The sequence below is a fragment of the Gymnogyps californianus genome, chromosome 24 (assembly GCF_018139145.2).
Source record: "Gymnogyps californianus isolate 813 chromosome 24, ASM1813914v2, whole genome shotgun sequence".
Lineage (NCBI taxonomy): Eukaryota > Metazoa > Chordata > Aves > Accipitriformes > Cathartidae > Gymnogyps > Gymnogyps californianus.
Window position 1 is genome coordinate 2,927,726 of NC_059494.1, and position 27,207 is coordinate 2,954,932.

Genomic DNA, 27,207 nt, shown 5'->3' on the forward strand with positions numbered 1-27,207 from the left:
AGACTCATTCTAGTACAAGGGATAAACAAAATAAGAATTCTATCCAGTGGTTATGATGTAGTCTATAGCGAACACCATTCTGAGGTTATCTCAAGGTATTATTTCTTCCACATCATAAGACTTGCGGTTGGTGAAAGAAGTCTACCACCGACCACTCTGGTTTGCAGAAAGCATGTCATTTCAGCAGGTCAGCACCCTGCGTTCATGCATTAAGCAAGCAGCAAGCATGAACCGACGAGGCTTGGCAAAGATCTACTTCTCTGAAGTGACAGACATACTAGACAATTCTTGCTAAGCGACTAAAATTATCCTTTTATCCTCCTGTTTGATCATCTACTTTTTATTCATTTCTCTTAAAAAGAAAGCCAAATGCTGTGCTGTATTACACACCTGTAAACCAACAGATGAAGTAGTAAAATCCACCATTTTGTATCCCATGTATGACAACCAAGATCTATAGGCAGTTTGTAGAAACATGAATAATTAAGTTTGGTGGAATATGAAGCGTCGCTATCTAAAGTGACAACCCAAGATTTGCTTCTAGCACACTATGAAATTCTTTCCCCTGGCAATAATGAGTATTCTTCAGTAGCATTTTTCAAAAGGATACGAAGCTGAAAATATATTTTTTGCAACTCCAAATGCTACAACTTAAAATCAAGGGAGGGTTGATATATAAATAAGGGAGGCAAGACATTGGATATCAATCCTAAAGGAAACAGCAATCGACACCCCTCTGAAAACCGCACACCAAATGAAGGGCTTCTGTCTCTTTCCTGTAATAATCTACACACATCTGCATGTATTTTCGAAGCAGTTAGAGAGTTGGGTGAGTACAGAGCAGAAGCAAGATCTGAAGCCTGATGTCTGAGATTAGGAAGCGCCCAGCTATGAGCCACCCCACGAAAACCCTGAAAACTGCTAACTGCCACTAGGGAACCAAGCTGGAAGAAAATTAGAAGCACAACTATCAGGAAAGACAAATAATAAAGTAAAATGGAGTTAAAAAAATTAAAAGAGGATGTTCATAAGCAATCTACTCTCACTGCATTATAATAAAAAGTGGGCTTTATTTTTAAAGTGTTCTTCATGCACAAAGAGAAGAGGCAGAAGGGTAAAAAAAAAAATGTTGCCTACACTGAAGGAATTTCTGTGGAGGGCATCAAAAAGGGAAGGTACCTGATGAGAAAGTGTGATGTCAATTCACAGCTACTTTACACTTTTACACTGCCTTTCAGAGTTCTAAGGTCACCATTTCTGCAATTCTTCAACAGAATGCACTATTTAGTTATTTATTCTTAGGCAGAACGTAACACTGCTCTTCCTTCTTCATATCTATGCCCCCATGTGTCACCCCTGAAGCAATTCCAATGCAGCAACACCAGCTGCACAGGAAAGTACAATGCTAAGGCAGCTTTTAAAAGGGATTTTTGATGGCCTTGCCATACTAGCATCCCCAAAGCCAGATGACCCTTAAGCCTCTGCTCTGACACAGGAATGATTGGGGCTAGTACACTTTATCAGGGACTCCTGTGTGACAGAGAAGCTGAATGAATAAGCCGCAGGGAGGACATTCTTCACACCGCTATTTACTGCGGCCACAAAGCACACCACAACCTCCACGCTATAAATCACAGGGTTAGCGAGGCAGAGAGAGAATGGGAGACTGTGTCAACCCAGCAACATCAGGACTCCACGGGTTCAGGGCAGCTTTCCATCCCAGAGATCCAGCAGTTTCCATCACAGGCTCTTGGAGAGTCACCCTGAGCTGGCAAAGTCATTACTAAGTAGCATTCAAAAAGTCAAGATCAGCATGCCTTACACCTTGCAGTAATTAAGCTAAAGTAAATTAGGCTGAGTAGCATAAATAGGCCTAGTCTGTTTCAAAAAATCTGTTTAAAAAACCCAGATCCTTCTCAGTTCAGTGCTCTAAGGGTTACACCAAAGACTGAGCAGAGAATGAGGCAAGCTGCCTGAAGTCATCACTGCCCCCAGCTGCCTGCCCCAACGTAGAAATGTCCCATTTGTTGTGAATCAAGTCCTGAACAGTTTATAATTACATTCTGGATTTAAAACTAGTCTCTCAGATGTCCCTTCTCAAGGGCAGGACATCCAGAAGGGGCAGGCCAGGTACCTACTTAGCACCCATCCGTCCGCACGGACGCCAGTCGTTGGCTCCAGCGGCAGCCGGGCATCCCGAGGACTGAAATCTTGGAAACCTCCAGGGTGTATTTTTCCTGCTGACAGAAGTGTAAGTGTTCTTCCTTCATTAACAAAAATGATGACAAGCAACCTCCCAGTCAGTACTTCAGAAGAGGACCTTGGAAGAGAGCTGATAAAACGAAGCTCCAAGACAGTTTCAGAAAAATAACTGTCTCCTTTCCACCTTAGCATGAAAAACACTGTAAGAATTCCTCTTTATAGTGCTTTGTCAAGAGTAAGGTATTAGAGTTGCTTACAAATAATAAAAGAAAATAAGTACAAAAAAAAGGTGGAAGATTTTGTACAAGAGCAATTTTGAATCTGTCTGACATAAATAAACTATGGAAATGCTATTCCATAATAGATTTTTTTTTTTTTTTTTTTTTTTACGTATTCTAAGCTTAAAAGGTCTAGTTAAGAGTCAGTTAAGGCATACATACAAAGTAATGCAAAAATACAATTCTGATTTCCCTTATTTCGGAGACCAATTTTACAATATTACCGAACAGTTTCTGCAAAAATTTCATAAATTTTATTTTCTTGGAAAATAAGGACATCTTTTAAGAGAAAACCTACTAACATCTGAATAGTAAGAAGTAAGCTTCGATTTTACAAGGAAAATTACATGCTAGACAACTTTAAATCACAAATACTCCAAATGTAAATTTGAGATCTGTTATTCCAATATTATTAAAAAAAAAAAACCAAAACGTGAGAAGAGGGTTCAGAAGCAATAAGCTATGTAAAAGACCACAGTCCGAGATCCAAAAGGCACCTCTCTTGAAGATGCCTTTATGTATCAGTAAAATCCACGCAGAAGTGTCTTATTTGTCTTCCCCTTCTCCCCAGAGAAATGACTAAGCAGCAGAGCGGGACTGAACTGCACTAGAGCGAAGGTCTGTGTGGGAATACTGCACAGCATGAGATGAAGGCTACTTATTTTAGAACGTGAAATGTAGGATTTGGGAAGGAAGGGCAACTTGACCCCATTTTATACTGAGACAGATAATTCCAGCACTATCTCTGGAGCAAACAGGAGATAAAATGAAGGTATGAAAATGTCAACCGATAGTAACACAGACGTTATCATCCAGGAGTGTCTGCTATTAGTATAAAAGAAAGTGCAAGAAATTGTTCCCCTCCCATCCACTTACTTCCAGTCCAGTTTGCAAAAGAAATAGAAAAGCCGACCCGTGAGGCACACTTGAATTTCTTATGAAATTGTACACTTTGAAAGTGTCTTTTTGAATACCAGGAGATTTACAGGCCACCTCAACTTCAGGAAGGACACTTTACTAGAACACCTGGGTTTAAAAGGGTTGTTTAGTCAAATACACAGCTATTAACACCCTCTGTCCGTCGACGGCTGCATCCAAGAGTTTTCAGAAACAAAGAGAATCCAAACAGTAATGCAGAAAGGAACTGCAGGCTCATGTAGCAAAACAAAAAGAAAAAAACCCACAGACGGTAAGGAATGAAAATTATCATTCACTGCCCTTCATTCACCAGGCCTTCTTCAACGACCAAACAGGGGGAAAAAAAAAAAAAAAAACCAAAACCAAAAACAAACCAACATGACAGAGTTAATGGAAGACAAATGACCGAAGAATTCCAACTACAGAGTACAAAGGAAAAAACATTTCTCTCTAATTTTCTAGGCTCTGCCTATGCAGGTAAACATTAACTATAGTATATACAAATAAAACCATCCCTACTCAACTGTATTATTTAATCAGTAACGTTAAGGTCTAAAGCAGAATATTCAGATTACAGCTGACGCCTGAAATATTGTGCCAGTAGCTCCAACACTATGAAAAACTCTTTTAACTCATTTCTTCTGGATCTCTTTTTACTTTGCACACTGTGACAGATTGATACTCCTGTTAGTCAAATAGGACTGAAAGGGCATTCCCTGCCGGAGTCTGATCTGCGAAGAATGATGAATTCCCATCACGTATTTGGAAAGACCTAGTGACAGCACACCAGGATTATCTATGGGAGCCCCAAGATTAACTGAAGGTCTCTCTCCCATCCATAGACAAGTAACTGACAGATGTGCTGCTCAACCACAGCTTTTCACACACATTAGGTGGAATAGGCAACCTGTGGTTGGCCTCAAAGTCACCTTGACTGGAAAGAAGTCAGCTGCAACGCAAGGTTCCTCGAGGACAGATGGAGACAGTTACACTGACAATAAATGGGATAACAGTTAAAGAGCTGTTAATTCTTACACTTCTGGGCACAATGTCCAGCTGTAGGCAAGACATCTATTTCCCAGTGGTACTCCACCATATAATTAAAGACACGAAGTAAAGGAGAATGTTATACCCTTCCTCTGAATCTAAGGAGATTGACATTTGCTAAGAGCAGAGAGCAATCAGTCCTGAGGATTTATACACATCATGAGAAATGACATGAATTTTGTCTGTCACATACCAGCACTCAGCATTGAGGCCAGAGAAGCAATTGTTAGAAGGATCAGCAAACCAGACTTAAGAGGCAAGCACCTGCTATGACTAAAAAGCTGAAACGAGACCAGGGAAAACCTAAAGAGAGAAAGCAGAGAATTCTGCTGAACGTTTGCGGTAACCCCTGTGCCAAAAGCCATCAGCTCTCAAATTGCCCACCTGAGCTTGAGACATGCTAAACAGGTACCGCAGACATCTGATACAGATGAAGACACAAATTTATCTCTGTGTATTGGCCCTACGTTTAGTTAATAAAGGTGTTTTGGTCAGTGTGTTCTTACAGTAAGAGGCTACTTGTCAGCAATGGTTACAACTTCCATCTAAAGACATGAAACCCAGCATCACACCCTAGTTACCGTTATACATATAGCCTTCCAGTTCCTTCACATCAGCTTCTCCTAAGCAGTTCTGAAAGAGACTCCAAGATCTCTCACTAGGTTCTCAAAGAGCTTTGAACAGAACAGGACAGCTAGTTTATTCACTTGAGTATTCACCAAACCAATTTCCACTTGAATTTTTAAGCATCTGTTCATCCTGGTTACAAGCTTACACAGATACAAGCAGATCTACCCACTATTAGTTTCCTACACAACTCTCCAGCCATTGCTTGCTTTTTTTTTTTGCTAATGCTGATGCTTGTTCTACAATTAGAGCAGAACCAATATCTAAGAAGCTGATCTTTAAACTTCAGTCTGGTTATTACGTATTTTTTACAGCCTAGGCAGTTTCTGCTGTGGTTAGCAGAACATTTCATCCATCTGGCAGGCAATTAGCACGGCTCTGTCTATGTTTCTCCGAGGTGAGCCATTACCTTCCTATGTGAGCTCTCTCTTACACTATGCCAGACATATATCGCCTATATCCGCTCGGCAGAGCGGAATCCAAACTTCATCGCCAGGATCATGTCCAGGAGAACATTACAACTGGCTAGTTCTGAACCTTACCTTGTCACCAATCTCATGAGTACTGGTAGGACAAGATAGCAGTATTGCTAACCTGAGGAAAGAAGAAGAATCACCTTCCAGCCAACTGGTTTCAGTGCAGTAAGAGTATGTACCTGCAGAGTGCCGCCCAGTCGAGAACTTCCAAGAACTTTATAAAGGAGTATATGACAAGAAAAAAAAAAGCCTGCTCGGATGTGGGCAAGGATAATCTAATGGTGCCTGAGAGCACAGAAATCAATATAGCCATTTTTTAAATTTAGTAAACCTGTAGTAGTTAACCAAAAATCACACACTCCAGGATGTCTCTCTCCATGAATTCTCTCTCCACAAACGTGCAGGCAGCTCGAGTGTACACAGCCACCTGATATTTCATTAAGTCCCTGTTTAACTTAAAATGAGATTTAAACAAACCTTCTGCCCTTACAGTGTAACAGCATTCATACCTCATCTGGAACCTGATAGTAAGGTATCAAAGGGTTAATTAACATGTATGCAGTGCGTGGTTTAGGCAATATTAAATGGAAATCTCTGAACAGACAAATGTCACTGAGTGCAATGGAAATAAATTGGGCGTCTCCTTCCACACTTTAACTTTCTCTCCCTAGATTTGCTCAGAGCTCTCTATGCTGCTTGTTCAGTAATTTCACGCTACGCTGCTTAACAATGTAAGCATGGAGGCTCAATCTAAAACCGCACTTCCCAAATGTCACTTGTTTGTGAACACATGGCTGAACCCAAAATTGCTTTTAATATTAGAGTGGTGCCTGCTGGCACTGCTGTAGTTAAGGGTCTGTCAGAATTTCCATGATAAACCCCATTTTCTGGGGTGTAATACCATGACCATTTGCTACAGATAAACCTGGTATACAAGGTCACAGCAGACAAACACGATTTTTAAAATTTTCAAACCAAGTTTGCTTGGCTATTTTTGAGTTTAAGACACTTGACACTGATTTGAGGCCTCTTACGGTTCTAGGTTTTCCTTACCATCCCTTTAACTCCAGAACAAATTCGAATGTACAACTCCCACTCCAGCCTCCACCTGGCCCTGGAGCCTCGATTACTGCCACAGGGTCTGGTCTACAGCCTTGATGGGATATGAAGAGATTACAAACGCCAACGTAGGGTTCACTACTAGAACACGGGTGGGGGACAGAGAGGACAAATACATAGCTTCTCAGCACAAGGATTTTTCTGTTGTGAGAATCATTTTAGTTGCCGCTACTAGTAATTTAGAGGTGTTACACCACTGGCACAATAAGTTTGTGTATTTTTATATTTCATGGCATATTCCATTTTTATATTTCATGGCACAGCCCCTAGCACGCCTAACAGAAGATGCTTTAACACCACTGCAGTTTCAGAAATGAAATAATAAAATCTGTTTATTTTAGAAAAGGAGAGAGCTCAAATGCCAAATTTGTTGGCTAACAGTGGAGTCCTTGAAACTATGGGCTGAATATTACTGAAAAAAATAAAGACAGACACTTCACCTTTCAGGAACCTGACCAGCTGAGCTTGCTTTCCATAGGATGAGCTTCTCAGACATCAATTACTGTGCCATTGGATAGTCAAAGACTGCCTGCCTGCAGTTGCTGAGGGAGGATACAGAACACCAAAGAGGGGAAAAAGCAGGAAAAAAGGGCCTGTGGGGTGACAGCCATCTTCCTTTTCTAGTTGGGTTAATGATGTTCACTTATTAAAAAGGAAAAATAGGAAGAAACAGCATGGGGTTTTTTTGTGATTCTGCAAGATCCGTTGAAGCTTGCAGTGCCAGAAACAGCACTAGCCTCCAGAAGCAAAAAAAAGAGTGACTCACATTAGTCACAAAGCAGTCACTCAGGCTGATTAACACATAACATTGATCACTACCGAATATAATTCTGTGCAGAAAGTTTCAGCTTGGCTCAAAAACAGCTGACGGCATTACAGCAAAAAGGTGGAGGGTTAAAAAGGGCGCTGTCAAGGACCCCAGGATCCCAAAGTTGAGAAGAGAATGACGCCATTCGGCAATCATCTACCTTTTGCTACTCTCAGAATATAAACCTTTGTAAAGGAAAAATGGACATCACTACATTTTTCCACAGACTGAGACACAGATGTACTTGCAGTTCGTTTTGAACAGAGTTGGTTTTGCCCAGAACAAGGATTAGGATGCATTACAAAAGTTACAGAGTCAAGCTGAGTTGATAGAAGGAAAATAAGTGAAGGAGATATTATAAATGCTATTCTAGAGTGAAAACTAAGTCTGCCTTTCTGGAGAGGAACATCTGAGGCAATTTTCAAATGCTACCCCCTCTGTAATCATTTATCCTTTCCCCAAAGACTGTGTGGAACCGATTCCCAATTTAAAAATTCACAGATCCTATTGAATCAGTTATGCTGATCAGTTATACTTCCCACTTAAAAACAAGAGAATGCAGTATGTGTGCTGTCGTGAAAACCGTCACCGACTTCAGAACTGTCAAAAGTAACAAAACATACAAGAAATTTGCCCTAATGAGAAATAGCCACACAAAGTCATTTCAGCATGACTATCCTCTTCAAACTTAACTGAGTGCATAGATTAGAGAAATTCAGATATTTTCAGAAGGTTATCACCACAGTCTTATTAAAGCTTAAAAGTATTTCCAGCTTATTGCTTCCTCTTCAGTGTGTAGCTAATGAATTGTATTCACTTACATCAGTCACCTTATTCACTGTGAAATGCAGTTTGGATGCATCAGAAAACTAATCCTAACTTACTAGTCTCAAAACAAACTTTTCACAAGGTGTATGTAACATCTAGCATTTGAGAAGGTCATTACTATGCCCTCAAAATGACATGAATTATCAACAGGCATAAAACAGCAACATGGCACAATGAAAGAGCATATGGTCAAAACAATGGCACTTTCCATTTTGTTCTTAGGTTAAGTCTCCCATTCATTCCTTTGTATTTCATGAGCTAGTGGTTTTAAGTAACCCTTCATCCAGACAGACACCTACTTGGGTTGCCATTTTTCCATAGTCAATCCATCGCAAAGTAGCAAAGTTGGTAGACTCAGCACAGTTGAAGCCATGATTGAAGCCAGCATGGTAACCATAAGGAAACGTAATCATAAACTCTCCAGCTTCCTGGGTGATCTGAAAAACAAAAACAAAAGGAAGAGATACCCCACAGATCAGTTGACGTAGCAGCTTCAGAACAGAGATCTATTAAAAAAAAATTCACTGGTTAAATCTCCTTTCAACTGGAGGGTAGGCAGAATAGTCATTGCCAACTCTTGGCTAAACCTAGAACAGTTTCTTGTTAACTGCAGAAATACTGAAGTATTTCTATTAAGGAAAAAAGACAGTACAATGGATGGAAGGGGTCACAAGATCTGAACTATTTAGACTCACAGTCTGCAGTTACAAAAAGGGTCTCAGGCTGCAGCATTCCAAAAGATCAATAAATCTTTAGCATGAGCTAAAGTGGTCACGATCTAAGTCCAAATCTACACTCCCACCACCATGCCAGTGGAGCCAAGAAAACTGAATTTCCCTCCTAACATGCACTCTACATTGCAGGGTCCTACTGAAGTACATGCCACCTTTCACTGTATTTATTTCCCCACTCACATTTATCAGTCTTACTCCCATTTGTTCACTCATAAGTCAAACACTCTAAAAATTACAGCCCACCATTTCTCTACTTAAGTAAAATTAAAACAACAATAAGCATTATGGACATTATTAATATAAGGGTTAAAAACTCTACAGATTACAGCTGTAATCACAGGCCAATCAATTTGTGAGGCTTCTAGAAAATCCTCTTTTTACATCTTATGCAGAGAAGACACTGGGAAAAAAAGGAATTTAATTGTTGAGTATGGCACAGGTCATAAGAGCAACTGGCAGTGACATAGCGCGCTTGGAGCAATCCTTCCAGCCCAGCTCTCCAGCTTAGCAAGCATGCGACAGCACCTCCCTTCTATGGATTAGGAAAGAGGCAAAATTTGACCTTCCCTGTCTTGCCAACCCAGAGGTGCTGACAGACCTTTCATAGCAGTCACATGCCAAGCAATTCCATTTGGATTCCTTCCCACCAGCAGTAACTCACAACACAGCAGTTCAAAGCCTACAGAGATTTCAAAGAACTTACACTCATAAACACAAGGATGGGTCCAAATACAAAATGTAAACAGACAGAAGTTAAAACTTTTACTCACTTGGCTGGACTAACACCTAAACTTGCTAATGAGATCAACGTTAGCAGAATAATTTAAAAAAAAAAAAAAAAAAGAATAAAACCTGGTATGATAATACAAGAAGCTTCTGCAGTATTTCTGGATGAGAGGTGCTGAAGTCCGGTCTGTACCCAGCTTCATGGAGCATCCTCCCACCCAGCCCCCTCCATAAATCAAAACAGAGTGGTAGATTGCTAACTTCAGAAGACAGAAAGATTATGTTTCTGTCAGGAAATCTACATCCTGGTGTCTTCATTTCAAGCCCACAGTGTACGTCCTCCATGTCACTGCTGTCAACATTATCCCTACAATAAATTAGAAAGCACTCAAGATGATGGATAGGCCATGCAGAAAAGTAATAACTATTGAAGGAAAGCTAGCACAAACTGCCACTCACAAAGAAAGCCCTAAATTTACTGACTTCTGCAAGCTCTTGAGGAATAAATGGAGAAATCAATAGGAGATTACAGAAATACACATTTTTAATTATTAAAAAGCCCTAATATTGATCTGTTTCTTTTTTTCCAGAAGTAAATACCATTACAGAGATTTATAAGATGCGTGCCTATTCACTTCATCGAAATCTGCCAAGAATTTAGATGAAGGGATCCTATGTTTGTTTCTAAAGAAAAATGGCACATGTTCACTGTTTCTGAATAACAGTGACCCTCTTTCAAAAGCTACTATTTCCGGACAGGACGTATTCAGATACAGGCTGCTCAGCCTAAAGAGATCTCCTCCTCCTTTTTACATTTAAAAACATCCTTCCAGTGAGTGCTGTAGAGAAGAAAGTAGCTATCATAAAAAACACACTTCCCTCCCACATTCTGTAAATCAGGATTAGGAATTATATTTAAGTAACATGTTAATAATCCCTCTTGCTTTAAAAAAGAAAGTTTGTTTTTGACGTTAATATTGTCCTCTGTGTACACTGGTCTCTCTTTTTTTTTTTTTTTTTGGTAAAAAGTAAGAGACAAAAATCAGATTCCTAGCCTTAAGATTTCTACATATACTCAGCATGAAGGAGACACCAGACATCAATCTGCAAAAAACCTTCACGTCACAAATCAAAAGATTCACAGTTGGAAGCCTAGCTAAGCAGGTGAAGACTTTTTACCAAGCAATAAGTTAGAAACTCCCTTATTTAAACCACTTCATATCCCACCCCTATCACCATACTGCTCAGCAAAGATCACCTGGGATAAGCTTGGAAGGAAAGTTTTCCTCTATTGCCTTTTTACAAACTCCTTTGCTCCTCTTGCTTGGTTATTGATCAGAAATCACTTAGAATACAATTACCAGTCAAGGCCACTTTCCTTAGATAGATGGAAAAGCAAACATGTAACAGTGGATTATTCTAGAGAAAAATATGCCCACCTACAACATTCAAACATTTGAAGTCCTGCAAGAATTTCCTTCACTTTCTGACCTCCGGCAGACCCAAGAGCACTGCCCTGACATGCTGCTTGAATGAAATGGCAGAAATTAATTCCCATTTCCTATCCTCCTCCATTCTGCAGGACAACTGCATGTCACCAGACAATCGCATGGCAAACTTCACTTAGAACAGCTAGTGTGCACCAACAGGTACTTTTAAAACTATTATTTTCAGCTGCTTCTTTAGATAAGCAGTGCATGCTTTTTAGGCTCTGTTCAGCCAATTATTGCACCACTTATGGCTTCTGGTTAAAACAACTTCATAAGGAAAACACCACAAGCAGCAGCAAGATACAGCGTTCAACTGATACTGAAGCAGAAAGAAGCATAAGAAGAAATCCTTAAACTTTACAGTTTAGGCCAATAAATAAAAATAAGGTCAGACAGATTTTTCAGGAGCTTGCACTGGCTACAGATTTTTGTATTCTTTTCTGAATATGGTTGGGATAGAGAACATCTTTTATCCTCTATCAAAAGTCATTTCTCAGAGGGGCATCTGTGCACTAAACTAAGATGCCTCCCATATTCCAATCCACATACCCACTTCCCTGAAATTTGTAAAGTGAAAACCCTTACCAAAAAATTCAGAGCCCACAATTAGGTATTTTCATTATTATTTTCAACCATGTGTAGCAGGTACCCGTCTTTTCACACTTGGGAATTAAGTTCCACAGATAGAATGACAAGAAAAATGGTTTGTTGCTCTCTATGAACCATTTAATGCCAACCATCATGTGCAAACTAGGCCAAGTCTAGCCACTGATGTTGAACCATAAGCACCACATTGCTTCGTGCAAGTCTCCCCTGCACTGACAGCAAGCTCATCTGACAAGCCAGATGATCACACTTCAAATTTCATTCATCATAGCCTTCCACTAGGAAAAATGAAACAGTCTCTGGAGCAGTAAATTGAATGAATTCATAGTTTTTATGCTATAAAAGAGCCAAGATCTTTTACTTCCATCTCAAAGAATCACCAGGCTCATCAAATAGGTGCTACACTTTGTCTCAGGTGGACTAACTCTACAAAACCACGCTTTAAAAAAAAAAAAAAAAAAAAAAAAAAGAAAAAAAAAGATCAGAACTTGAGAGCTCTTACTTAGAAAAAGATGGCCATAATATCTACAGATGATGATGCAAAGGGGATGGGGAAGGATGAAATCAGTTTGAACCAGGCATTCTTTGACAATTCCCACTGGAGTTAAGAGTCCCGGTACCTCTAACTCAAGTCCTTTTCCAAAGGCAGGACATCCTGGCAGGACAGGCTCTGTGTGCCAGTAACACAAGCAGCAGTAGTAGCTTGACTGATTCTGCACAGATACTAAATCCGTGGTAAGCATGCTTAGCTGAGGAGATTTACTTCTTGCCAGAAGACTTTAAGAATAAGCACGTTAAAATGATCATACCAAACAAACATGACCCCTCATTTCAAATAAGAGGACTTAAGAGATTCCTGGATCCTTACCGGCTTAGCATAGAATGAACGCTTACACAACAGAGAACCAGCACATCTAACTCCTGATTTTGGCTCATACTGGATCCAGGAGAAAAAGGTCTGTGTTCAAGAATTACCAGTGAGTTATGCTGCCTATTGATAAGCCATAGCATCTGTATTACAATTTGCCCCCCTCTACCTGGAGAGGCTCCCGAATTGACAAAGTTAGTTCTAGTGAAAGCTTTTATGAAGAGAAGCACTTCACACAGGAAGTGTCTTAGCCAAATCACAAATCCTCATTTACAGGCAGCCACCTGGTTTAAACCGATAGGATACATTTAGCATAATAATGCATTTAGAAATTAAGCAAATTGCTCCCCAGTGGCTTGCGATGAATTGTTTCCTTAAAAGAGGGGTGCTGGGCTTTGTGCACCTCAACAACTTGCCACTGCCTTCAATGCATCCTTTGTACGTACCCGGTCAAAAGGAATGCCATACTTCTTCAAGATTGAGGGCGAAATGAGGGTCATCTTGTGACGGAGGAAAGCATCACATCCCTGAGAGCTTCCTGGAAAAAATCCTGTAGAAACATTAAAAAGAAGAGTATCACTGTAGGAATATTATATCCAATCAGTTATTTAAGCAGAGACAAGCTGACAAAATGAAAACCTGCCTAAATGCTGTATACCAATCAAACAGGCATACAACTGAAGATATCAGTAATTAGCACATCTCTCATTGTTTAAAATACCACGTAAATTTTGTGACAAAAACTTGCGTGTTGAGGCATGTCAGTCTAAATTCCATTCAAGTTGAGAGTTAGCATTAAGTCTTCTGTGTCTGGGAATAAGTATCTTGGCCAAAATCTCAGTAAAACCCTAGCAAATTAAGAAACGGAACCTGTCTGTCTCAAGTTTTGGCTAGTACCCTAAACCCTGAGCCACCCTTTTTCTGAATACAGACAAGGAAAAAGTAACAAGCATGTTCCATCTATTCCAAACACTGCCATGTCCTTTTTATGCCTTCTCTGATGGGCTGCTATATTATTCTTGGGAAAGTAATACAACTCATAAGATTCCCAACCGATCTGCCCTACATACAACCCCCTAAAGGAAAAAAATAAGCATGTAGATGTTAATATTCAGTCAAAAGAAAGAAAGGAAACAAAACATATCCATCACAAGGCAGTGGAAGGAGGGACGCTCATTCACTGGCCACAGTGGTCACTAACAAGCCTGGCAGAGACGGTACAATCTGACTCAGACAGCATCTCAGCACTATTAAGTGTTGAATTCTACCACAGGTACAAGATCCACGCTGAGCTATTAAAACAAATCACAAATAATTAAAAATACTAAAATTGTGGCAAAAACTGAACAAATCCCTTGATGTCAGCACTTCACTCCCAGAAATATCAGCTCAACCAATGTAACACCATTTTCTTCAAGACCATGTGTTTCACTCCAAGTGGGTGATTCAATAACAAATTATGTGTTTATAGGGATTAAAAAACATCACCATTTAGGAAAATAAATAACCCAAGCTCTGGAGCAAAACTAATTGATGAGACATAATGGAAGGAGTTTTAGAAAGTGAAAAGGATTACTGGATTCCAGGTTTTCTTGTGTTTTTGTACTAAAAGCATTTCAATTAAAATTATGACTGTCTGCTACCCAGTCTGTCGTCCCTCTCTGCAGTTCCTCTTTTTAATGCACAGTTTAAGTGGCTCTCATTAAAGCTACTAATAAAGAAGCACATTTTAAGTGATTAGCACCAATAACATGGCAACACATTAACATTCTCTCCATGGGCTCCATAGCTCTCCCAGTGAGCCCATTTACAGCTCAGCTATTCATTTTCCATATTAATTGCACACTCATTTCTCCATAGTAAACTTCTTCATAGTATAGACCACTGATGCATAGGACAGGGAGAATGCCCAAGCAGTAATACTGCTTCATTGTAGTTTCAAAACATTACCCATCCCAACTTCCAAAAGGTACTAAGCAACAGAAAACTAAAATAAAGACAAGATCATTGATAATGTGCTTCTGGTTTATACATTGCCAACCATCGATCTGTCTCAAAAGATGACCATCAGTAAAAATAAGTTACAAATGGCGAGAGACTTAGTATTACTTATGTCAGACTTTGGTGTGGTATTTCAGAGTCTACAGAACACAGATCATCCGGATTTATTGATGTTTTAATAGATGAAAAAGTAACTTTTATAAAACCTGGCAAATGACTAAACTGAACTCTAGCTTTGAAGCGCAACATTTCTGAGCAGCAATTTTCAATATTATTTGTATTCAGGGATCATGGCTCTCGTGCACAGGAAAACAATACTACCATGCCCTAGGATATTTTTACCCGTTTATTCTATCTACATTTATCCTACACAACCAGTTGCTCCCTTCAACACCCTCCTCTCTCATTCGAGTATAAAACAGTCAATAGAATGTCAGACTGTCAGCAAGAAGTGTCATTACTATGCATTTGCCTACTTGCTGGAAAAACAGTATCAGAACTTTTTTTATTTTGCATCAGAATACAGTCTTCCACATTTTCCTGCCTGGTTCTGCTGCACTAACTTCAAGAACAGATTTAAATCATTAAAGTATTCCTCACTGAAGATGAAACACGTAGATTTTGAGTTAATTATTCTGGGACAGGAGCTTTTTTTAGCTGGGCAGCGCCTAGAACGTTTGCAAGTGAACAAAAATAGCAACAAAAACCAAACACAACATCAACAAATTAAAAAAATATATTCTTCTGCAGTCAGACATCTTCCCTGAAGCTTCCAGCGTTACCAACTGGAAATCAGCAGAAATGCCAAGGACAGGACGCCGCAGCCTGCGCTCGCTGCTCGGGCTGGGGGCGGGCGGCCGCTTACAGCGTGACCTTGGCAGGTAGTCAGGCAAGAACTCATATGCAAGGTATGTTCACAGGCAGCTGAGGCTGGCGCTTTGTAAGGCCAAAAATTTACAGACAGCCTGCTGAGAGGTGGAAGTTTACCACAGCTCAAGCTAGTCTGGCCTTTTTTTTCCCCCCCCTCTTTATTTTCCTCTCTCTCTCTTTTTTTTTTTTTTTTTTTTTTTTTTTTTTTTTTAAGATGGCCTTTATTGCACTGAAAAGATAAAGGAGGATGAGGCTGGAATAAAAGGAAAGCCACCAAATACAGTGTGTATCATTATACAGGGAAGTTAGAACTCCACTAGCTATTCTCCATGAATGCTGTTGCTGAATTTGTAAGCATTTTTGTACTTAAGACTGAAAATAATCAATGCTAATACTGTATATGTAACATTTATAGCGTAGGAAGAAATAATAGTTTCTACCACCCTTTCTCCCCACAGAATGTGTGTCTGGGGGTATCAGGAAGACCCCCCAGGCTGCACTCCACACAGTTCCCACCTCACTGTAACAAACCTCTTATTACACACGAAGATGCACGATGGGTCTCTTATTAAACCCATTTCCCAGACATGGAAGTGTTTGGTCTCAACGCCTCAAAAGTCAAGGGTTTCTTCCATCAATTTTAGTTAGTCACGGTGTGTCAGAAGACCGAGGCTTTGAAAAAACAGTTGCACTAGTAGGAAAAGTCACTGACAAGAGGACAAGGTTTCTGACTGTGAAGCTATTCTACCAATGCAGGTTCATCAAGCAGTTCTTGCAAGATTAAGTTATAACAGCCAGTTCAATGTCAATTCTTTATCAATCCATTTAAAAATCAAGGGTAGGATTCTCCCCCGAGATGCTTCAGTTTTCACTGAGAACACACCCATGTGTTTGTCCAAACACAGGAGGAAGCAAAGCTTACCTTTTGCCAGGCGTTCCAATCTCTTGCCATGCTCTGGAGGTATGGCATACCTAGGAGAAAGTTAACACAGAAGAAAAATTAAAAAAAAAAAATAAAAATAAATCACTCTATAATGTAGAAACAGTGAAAGAAAAAGAAGGCTAGAAACAAGTGTGGTAATAACTTTTAGCACAGCACACTTACAATTAATGTCTGGAAATATAACCAAAATTTTATAAGTCTGGAAGCTATCAGTAACACATAATACATGGAAGAAAGGTAGAATTTTAATAAAAGTCCTTAGACATGTTATATGATGTGTGCTATTTTCCTGCAACTTTTTTAAACAGCATCACAGGACTCCACAAGGTAGAAGGAAAACCGAGAAGACATAGTGATGATACAGCACTGGAAAAAACAGAAATAAATCAGTATAGGAAACAGGAGGCATGTTTTCTGCAGGAAAGATACCAGCAAAATAAAACCATGAGGCTGTGATAAAGATCAACATGCAAGAAATTTCAGATGGGCTGAAAAGGCGTGAAGGAGGGTCTGTGTACATCGGCATATCTACAGCAAATTAAGATAAACTTTTTCAAAGAAAACTCTGTGTAAATATTTTTCATTTTATTCAAAAAAGAAAATATTCTTCAAAATGGCTGAAGCAGTCAATCCTTATATCCATGCTGGATTGTATTGTCTGATGTGAAATAACAGAATTAAACTATTTAATAATTTTCTTGGCGAGGTAAATGAAAAAGCAGGGTCTTTGAGGAAAAAGAACATTAAAGGGTATAGGGAACAACTTCTACACTTTTTAAAGACAGTTTTGTTAGATTAGGGGTAAAAAGAGTGCAAAAAAGAATTTGATTGAAATGGTTTTTTTTCCCACAAGTGCAAAGTGTTGAACATAATTCTGAAAGAACAAGCAACTGCCTAAGTCACACACAAGCCTAATTGCGATATTCTCCTGTGATCACTGGAAAACAGCAACGGAGTCCTACTTGTAAAACAGTATTGCCATGTGAAGAGATAATACGCTAGGTTATAGAAAAACTAAGACAGTTCATTTCTACCACCCAGAAGCCTTCCACTGAGCTCTTCGCTGTGTGTAACAGCTCCTGACTGGTGCATATGTGCTCAGTCTGCTTCAGAAAGTTAAGAACAAGAAATTTCTGTGTTCTTACAGGCAATTTGGACACTTCAATGTGCTTAAATGTAATGAAGACATTAAAAACAACTTGAAAAAAACTGCAAAAAAAGCTTCTAATAGTTGCAGAAACAGTGCTGTGTGTGAGGATTACTTACAAAAATCAGGAAAGTTTCAAATGGTTGTTTTTCTTCCCAAAAGTCATTAGTTACCTTACTGCTTTGAAGTTATACTACCTCAGTATTCACAGAAGCAAAAATCAGGCAACTAAGATTTTATATGTTCAGGTTATAAGAGGGGAACTAAATATCATGATACACTTAAAGATGTCTAACATGACGACACACATAATAACATCAACAGAATTTTTTAAATTATTTACATACTGCATCAAATTAAATGTGCCTCTCATACCGTTTTTTGTAACAGAGAATTTTGAAAATTTACATTTGTGAGAATGACATTTATTGTCAACTATAACTTTTGTTCAATGTGAATGATAAAAAAACGCATTATTTTTGTTATTACCAATAAAGATGTCAAAACCATCATGTCTCATCATTAACAAGCTGAAAACAGGATATTGTAGCGGGCAACCGCACGATCTCAAGAACAGGTCAACAGTATTGCTCTACTTATGATAGGATCTCTCAAAATACACCTGATCTGAGAGGACTTTCAGCCAGTCCCCTTGCTCAGCTTCTCAATTTTCAAGTCTAAAGTTTATCTACAATGTAAGGAGAAATAGATAGAAGTGATATCCTGTGTTCCTTTTGTACAAAACCAAAATTTACCTATTGTGGTCTGGCAGGTTAGAAAGGATAACAAAGGACAGAAATCATACACACGATGCTTCAAGATTTAGACATCAAGCCGATTTAAACGGATAGCTTAAAAAAATCTAAGGGAAAACACTATGTAGCACCTAATCTTGTAAAATAATAAATATAGCAATGGACTCCCAACATCCTCTGACCAAAGTTTGACAGTGCCTTAAATTGCATAATTATCAAACAATTCAATTTCATTTTGTCTGGGACAAAGCTAGCAGCTTTCATTCTACAAAGACCATTCATCACTTACATAAATGTGATAAAACTAATCCCGATCCAAAGCTCCTTTGTGGGATTAATGTCCCTTAAAACAGGGAAATGAGACATTCCATTCCTTCTGGGAAAAATGCTGAAGGATTGGGAAAGAACTAATTTATGGCTACAAGGCTGCCGATGATTAATGTAATATCCCCAGTCTACAATGCAACCTTCACTTAATTAGCGGCTGTAATTGGGAGTTGTAAAGATAAGATTAATTGAATCTTGAGGATGTTAAAAGTTTAATACATTGGAACATGGTTATTGTGTTATCTGAAACTGCAGGCTGCAAAAAGCCAAGCTGAGCTTTAGAGAACGGTCCATGGAGAGACAAAGAAAAAGGACTTACATGGATAGAAACCAGCAAGAGAGGAGGAATTTCCAGCTTATAAAAAAGAACTATATGTAATAATATACAAATCAGAATACTACCACAGAACAGCCTCTTGGTAATAGCTGACTCCAATTTTAGAAATTAACTTTTTTGTTTGGGCCAGTCTTTTAGGAAGCAGAGCCTATACATCCTTATACATTTATTCTTAGGAATTCAAAACATTAACTGCAGAAGAGACTTAAAAGTAGGTCAAATCCTGCTTTAAGTTACACTCACAAATCTGACTGATTTACATAAAGATAGGCAATAAAGAAAGAATTTGGGCTGCTATTTAAAACCAGTAAAAGAAACAGAAGGCTTCTGCAAGTATTGCACAGATTGAGCTACCTAGCTCAATCCAGACATAAAATGATTGATTACAAGGTAGAATAACAATGGAGGCAACATGGAAAGATTAGAAATTGCTGCAATCAAAGGAGTACTGTTATTGAGCATATAAACATCCACGAAGGGCTGGCTTTTGTGTACGACCTTATGGTACCATCCTCCCGCTTTCACTATGAAAAACGGCCAGGCACTTGTTGGGGACAAAAATCCTTGACAGAGGGAACTGACAAAATGCTGTCATTCAGTACAATTTGTTACCATCCCTCTTGCACCCACAGGCTGGGGCTCAGATCAACAGCAAAACATCTTTAATTCCAGAGACAACTGACAAGATTATGCATGGTAAAGCATATCCAGTAATTTCCTTTTCTAGATGCATCACTTTGAATACTTTAAGGGGTTTTTTTCACCATATAGTACTGTTATTTTCCTTTAGTACCCCAGCCCAAATACTAAAAGTAGTATGTTTCTTCTAGAAAAATACAAAAAAAAACCCCACCCTATCAAAATATTTTTTAAAAAATTAAATAAATAATCAAAACACACGTAAAACGACTTCCCTTCTCTGTTCCATTCAGATCATAGCACAAATGCTTTCCACAAAGACAAGGAAAGAGAAGGAAAAAAACCCTCAAAACAAGCAAAATACCACTTTTCTATCAATTTGCCAAAATAGACCACAGTATCCACGAATTCAGCTGTGTCAAGTCTATCAGACAGAGAACTGCCTGATGCTTCATCCCTGTCGACAGAAGCAGTTTCGTGACATCCCTCTGCCTGGGCAAGACTGAATTAGGCGCAGAGCAGGAGTCACTTTGATCCAGCCTCGAGCAGACACTTCCTTTTAACCACAGCAAAGATGGAGCGAGGATTTTCCATTGCCCCAAACAACCTGAACTAAAGAGAAGTGATGGTGGCAGCGTAACTATTTTAACAGCCCTTCTTAAGAACCATCTTTTTATAGACTACTTCTGCTTCAGAGAAAACATCTGCAACAGCCAACAGAAAACACAACAGTGCCAAAAATGCTGACCTTGAGCCACTGCTTTCAAGCGCAGAATCTGTCCCTTCTGGTTCAACCCGGTTCCCTAATAAAAGCGAAGTCTACGTAAATAGTGCTAAGCCAGCAACTGTTTTAAGATATATCAAACTTCCAAGAAACTGGGCTTGCAAACAAACCAAGAGACTAATGCCTTAAGTACGTACTTCCAAGGGTCAGCCTTGCAGTGGTTGACCAAGACAAAGGGCCAAGCTTAACCTGAAAACCTGCCACTCAGCAATTTGTTGGATTACAGTATGAATAATGTCTTGCGGCTTTGCCAGGGAACACAAGATTTACAGAACGGGGGGGGGGGGGGAAATATCTCAAGATAAAAAAAGTTATAGCTATATGACTCAAATGTCATCTTACCCCGAAGTCAACAATCTGAAAGTAATATACTGATCCTTTTAAATTACTTTTTTCTACTCTTTCTACCAAAACAAGAGAAGGTCCCTGAAATGGATTAAGTATCACCTCTACAAATACAGAACTTACTGTTCTACGTGAAAGACTTTCAGCTTCCAAACTTGTTTCACGAACCCTAATTCCAGCATTTCTGATCTCTACTTCCATGTAATTTTCTGAGTTCTTGAGTATCCTGCGAAACTGATTCTGATTGTAATTACCAGACATCAGGGTCACGGGTCCAGAAGGCATTTGCCCCCAAGTTACAAATGTGTTAGACAATCATTTCCCTATAGTGGTAACATATTATTAACTTATTAACATAAGTTTAACTGGACAGTCCCCTTTTTATCCTTAACACAAAAGAAAGATCCTTCCTATTTGCCATAAAGGATGTCATTAATAGTGTGATTTTCTTGGTGTTTTGTTTATTCCCCTGGAATGGCTTGATGGATGCAGATAATTATCAGACTATAAAAGCCAGCAAATGTGCTATTTTCTATCGCTCTAAATCATCAAACAAATAAAGTGTGAAACAGCATTTTTGAATACAATTTTCCCCTCTAATGGCTTAGAATTACTATCAGGAACAATGAAAATAAATAAACAAATGTCTTGTGAGTTAAGAATTAAACGAGTGTGTCTAAAAAAGAGCAGACAGACCATCCTGGGATAAAAGGACCGGTTTAGAAGCTGTTAAGGGATGACATAACAGCGAATTCACTACAGTAGCAACAGCTTCCAGGATCAGGTGCTCTTCAGGAACTTTCTGGTCTAGCTCAGATTCTGCCCTCACCACTGCTTCTTCAAAGTGAGCGTAATTCAATCGTGTCTTCTTCTTGGCCACTGAAAGCTATTAAAAACTTTATCCATAACAAAGGCAATCCTCAGCCTGCTCATGCCCTCTCCACTGGTTTCTCTCTGTTTAAGAGGAATTGTTCTCACCTGAAGCTATCACTAGCTTTGGCAGAGGACCAGACCATCCTGTTCCTTAGTTCAGCCTCACCCCAAAGTTTCCAAGACCTTTTCTTGCTACAGATGTCACACACACACACACACACACACACGCACACATGCGCGCCTCCCCACCTCATTACACATCAGCCTCTCCTTGCACCAACACAGAGCAATTAAGCAGTGATTAGATTACTAAATCTCATGCACCTACTCTCTACTAGAGACTGGGCACCACGGGCAGGAGGTTCAACCACAAGGCTTCGGAAATGTCACTTCAGTCCGATTCATGTGAGAAGGTAAGAAAGTTAATTTCACAGTGTCTGCACAAGGTCTGGCCAAACGGGCCCCACACAGTTTAACATGCTATAATTACTGAAATAAGGAACAGAAACAAAAAGAGAACAGCACATTTAAAATGCCTAAGACCATGTGTCAAGCTGGGGGTTAGTTATCTGTCTTCAAAGCAGATTTAGTCGTGCCAAGAATACTGACCCTTTGAAGATTCAAATGCCAACCTACTCTCAGTCATGACAGGCAGAATAAAAAGCTATTATTTCAATCTCTGTAAGACAAAGTGTGTCCATAAATGTATAATCTGAACCCTGACCTTCAACATCTTTAGGCCCCATGACAGCAGCAATGCCTCCAAAGAAAACCCCTTAGTCTATCAAGAATATTTATCACCCAACAGAAGCCATTAAGAACCACCACTACACACAGGGTAGTCCCTCATTTGCAAAGTTCATATCCTGCTTCTAAGGCCTAATTTTTCTACAAGGTAAAACACTTATAATATTACATCTCCTAGCGGTGTCAATGTAAAGCTCAGAGTAACGGAAGTAGTTTTTTTTCCACACTATTTTTAAGCTGTTTTGCAGCCTTTCTGAAAAAAAAAGGCATTTCAACAAGAAGAATGGACTGCTCATCCTTCATCGATAGCGCTGTCATCTCCCTCCTTTTCATGGTCACCTCTCTTTTCCTCACCTTTACTTTCCTCCATGTTTAAGCTCCCTTCATCCCTCTCTCCTCCCAGTTTGGTAAAAGACAGAAATCAACTCCCTTTCTTCTTCTCCTCATCAATATCTGAGGTTACCCCACAGTGAATTTGCTGTGAGTATCCAGTTTCCCTTCTCAAGATCAGTGTTTGGAAGGAAAACCTCTGGCCTCCATGTCTGTCCCCTTCTGTTGTGGCTCCTTTACATCAAGAATGCAAACACGTGCTCTGGAGATAAGATCACAGATGGATCAGAGAGCTCCTTGTTCCTAGGAAAGAACCTTTATAGAGTGTCTGCAGTTTTATCTTTAATGGATCATTTTACAGGACAATAGATGATGGAATTCAGTATCTTTAACCAGCAGCGTCAATGATTTCAAATAATGACATTTTTATTGAAATACACATAGGAAGAAAGATAAACACAGAAGCTGGGGAGTATCTGCTCAAAAAGCCATAATAAGGAGTAAATAGGTAATGACAGAACAAGATTACAACCACACAAACACACCAAATCAACCTGTCTTCTAAAGCCTGGAGAAAAATGAGCTCTGCAGACAGCTGCTCAAATACAATCCTTTGGGAACCAGCATAGGAAGAAAGTCAGGACACAACCTGCTCAGAAAGGGCCTGGGTAACAGTAAGCATTCTCAGCACTTACACCACAGGGCCTATTTCACTCGGTAAGATCTCTTTTCCATGCGCATAGCTGCCTAATTATCAACCCCACTGCCAAGCACAATATGAAGAAATAGCAAGCGATTTTGCTGCTAACAGAACAGTAAGCAAGATGAGAAACTTCCTTCCCTTAAGAAGCTAAAGCTTGTGCAATTGCAAACTCTCCATTTGTCTTCCAATAACGATGGGCAGAATATCTCAGGTCACTCTGGAGCTGGGATCAGATCCTTATGGATTGACTGTTGGAAGATGAGAGTCAAACTTAACTTGTGCCAATCGCATACTGCTAAAAGACTCTTTAACCCTTAAAGTTGCCATGAGCTAGAAATAGTATTAGAGAGCCGTTAGTTTCAAGAAGTGACATTAGGCAGCAGCTTTTTAAAATTCTGATTTTAAAGCAATATGAATTTTCAAGAGGTACACCTGAACTCATAACTACAAGATTTGCACAAAACAATTGAGCACTTGGCTACTTTCACAGTGTTTCACTAACCCAAAACTCAATGAATACAAAAAGGAGATTTTTCCAGAACTCAAATGCAATTTTTAAATACTATTTTAAAACGGAGAGTTTAATATGAACAACCATCTGCTCTTGGAAAGACTATCAATGTACCAGTCCGATTAGCTTCATAGCAACAAATGCCAGGCACAGAGCACAAAATTACAAATCACATTGGAGTGACTCTCCTTCCACACGTACAAAATAAACCCATAGTCTGCTTCTGCATGCAGTGAATGAGCAGTATGAAGGGGCTATTTTACTAAGAAAAGGTGTTTTGGGAAAAACATTATGAAATCATTTATTCATTCAGTTTGGCCAAGAAGATAATTAGTATACAATTCAACAGAGATGAATGACTACAATATTCATCCCCTTGCCATTTTCCATTATTTGTTTTGAAGAACCTGTTCACATCAGATTTATTTCCCAAAACTGGCAATCAGATTATTAATTACTGGTTGCTTTTTGTAGTGGATACTGTACGAATATAAAGAAAAGCGAAGGTTATGCTTCAAAGACCTTACATTCTAAAAAAATACCTCCTTGCAACTCCATAAACAAGGAGAAAAAAGGTAACCACAGGAGATCACAGATGTTCCTATCTTGTACCAACTGGCCTGTGAGAGCTGCCTCCTTTACTGGGCACAGGCACACGTACGCTCCTGCTCACTGCTTTTGGAAAAAATATACGGATAATTGCCTACAGCAGAACAAAAGAAATCTGCTCACTAGTAATGAAAGATATTTTTGGATTAGGAAGCCCCTTGTGCTAGAGGTGCAGTGCCTCTACACACACTCTTTTTTGAGGAAAAAAAAACATTCCAAAGGTTTAATGCTCCTCATCCATCAAGCTGCATTGTTTCAAGCTACAGCTACTACTTTGAAGCTAGCGCCTATGCTCTTGTCAGCATCAAAAAGCTAGAAGTGTTATAGCTAAGATTTGATAAAGATCAGTGACACGGTAAAGTTTCCTTTATTTCTTCTACTTGATCCCTTTTTGTCATGTTGATTAGCCAGTTAGAAATGGATAGAAACCCAGCATATATATTACTTTGAACATTAACTAGTTAACAATTGCACAGCACTCAGACGATGCAGAGTGCTATTTAAGTGTTGTCATTACTATAGGCTTCTGTTACTTTAAACTACACTTGTACTGCACTTGGCACCACCCAATGTCAATTTTCTCTGCTGAGTAAAGAAAAAAATCCCTGCTGATTTCTGCCAACGTGTTAACAAAATGTGAATAAAGACAAAGCCCTGCAGTACCACTGTTGGTTCCTTCTGGTCTTTCCAGTCTCCGCTTTCAGTGCCATGCCAAGCCAGAATTTGCAAGCTCATTCTCCCACAGGGCCCAAGTCAGATCAGGCTGAAAGAGTTATATGAAGCATGGAAGCACATCTCCCTCCCATCTTGTCTCAGTGGCAGAGTGCACTATTCAAAAGCCTCAGTTATTAAAACCAATCTGTGATCCTGTCAGACTTCCATAGATGTTCATTTCAAATCAGGCCTGAGCTTTGAGCAGACACTTTCAAAACACAAGAACGAGTTGCAGCAAGAGCCTTCTTGGATCAAAGACATGCTTCTCTCAATCCAGACTGGGACTACTGAGCTGTGATGAATTATCAGTGCTGGCGGAAACAGCAGCACACGCATTAAACACTGTGTCAGTGGAGTAGGAGTCCACTTGAAGACACTGCTGTAAAAACCAGGATGTGATCACAGATCAGCATTACCACCTTCCACGATCATTATGGAAATGTACAAAGACAAACCATAGATCGGAAGGATCTCCACTCTACTAGGTTAGCTACAACAACTCACAGATGAACCCCAACCTCTAAGAGTTTATCATTTCAACAAACTAACTAAACAGACCCAGTAAAGATGGACATGATGCACAGACTGACAACTAAAATGGCAGCAAAGTACATACTAATACCATACCTTTTGCAGTGGATTTAGACAAGAATAAGAAACAGAAACAGAAGAGGACTTTGGTGTGGGGGGGAAGCACATATACAGAACAGAGCTGAGCGAAAGGAGGAGGGAGACTGAACGGGTATGAGCAGACAGCTGGCTGGCTCACGTCATTTCATCCATTCTCTTACAGAGCAACAGTCCCTCCTCGGACAAGTTCCATAGTTGATTCCATCAGTCCAAGAGTCTGGCTTGATCTTCATGGCATTTTCTCTCAAAGTTAGATGAGGGTGAATGAAGAAAGGCAACACACGAGTCCTACCTCCCCAGAATACTGTGCCTCCTCTGCATTGGAAAAATTATCTTTTAATAATCTGTCTACAACGGCATAATAAAACACAACAAAAATCTAAGTCTATTAAAAAGAAAAATCTCCACTATTCCCATTGCAGGCACCTGATTGGGAAGATAATCCACATAACACAAGTTAGAGCTCATAACTCTTCATATAGTTTGGTTTGATGACTTAACCACATTAAAACCACTCCAGTCACCCAAGATTCAGTCTCTGCACAATATGTCGATCCCTTGGATTTTTAAAGCAGACCGTCAGCTAGCATCGTTCCCTTTCTTATGAGATTTACATCATCCTTCACCCACAGCACCACCTCCAGGACGAACAGTACCCCTCAGACCTGAGGGGAGCCTGGAGGAAGGCTTGTTTGAATATTAGTAGTATAGTGTGGTTTGCATTGATTAACTAATGACTGCGGTATATGAAGCTTGAAAGGCTGTATTAATAACTCACTGCTGCACTGCTCTCATTTATCAGTGAATTACAGGGAGATGCAACTCTGCATCTCAATGTATCACTCCTTTCACAAATCTCAGAGCAAATCAACACGCACACGGATTCTCAATGCAGGAAGCCTGTTCTAAAGCAGCTTTCACCTAACAGTCTTGGAATAGGTAGGACAGTGAAAAGCTGTTCTGCCTTGCCATACTTTATCTCACTTTCCTTTTATTTCTTTTAATGAATATCACTGTTCCTTCCTCTATCCCTTTTATCAACAGAAAAGGGTCTTGCTTTGCCAAATCTGCCTGAGAGCAAATGGTGTTGCAGTTAATCTATAAATCAACCATCACCATAAATTCTACTCTTTCTCCATCCAAAACTGCAGAGCTGTAAAACAGATTACATGGGATAGCAGAGGCAGGAAGGAAATTTGTGAGCTGCAAGGAGCC

General features: G+C 39.5%; 1 protein-coding gene across 2 annotated transcripts in view; it reads right to left on the reverse strand.

Annotated features, from left to right (window-relative positions):
- KDM4B (lysine demethylase 4B) overlaps positions 1-27,207 on the reverse strand; it is a 93,106-nt gene that overhangs the window by 39,461 nt on the left and 26,438 nt on the right. Inside the window, exons 6-8 of one of the 2 annotated variants that reach the window (XM_050910756.1) lie at positions 16,521-16,570; positions 13,174-13,277; positions 8,603-8,740 (exon numbers count right to left, since the gene is read on the reverse strand). In XM_050910756.1, coding sequence (XP_050766713.1) covers positions 8,603-8,740; positions 13,174-13,277; positions 16,521-16,570 — 292 coding nt within the window. Of the gene's footprint in view, positions 1-8,602; positions 8,741-13,173; positions 13,278-16,520; positions 16,571-26,274; positions 26,308-27,207 lie in introns of those variants that run through there. The other variant, XM_050910757.1, reaches the window with a different exon arrangement.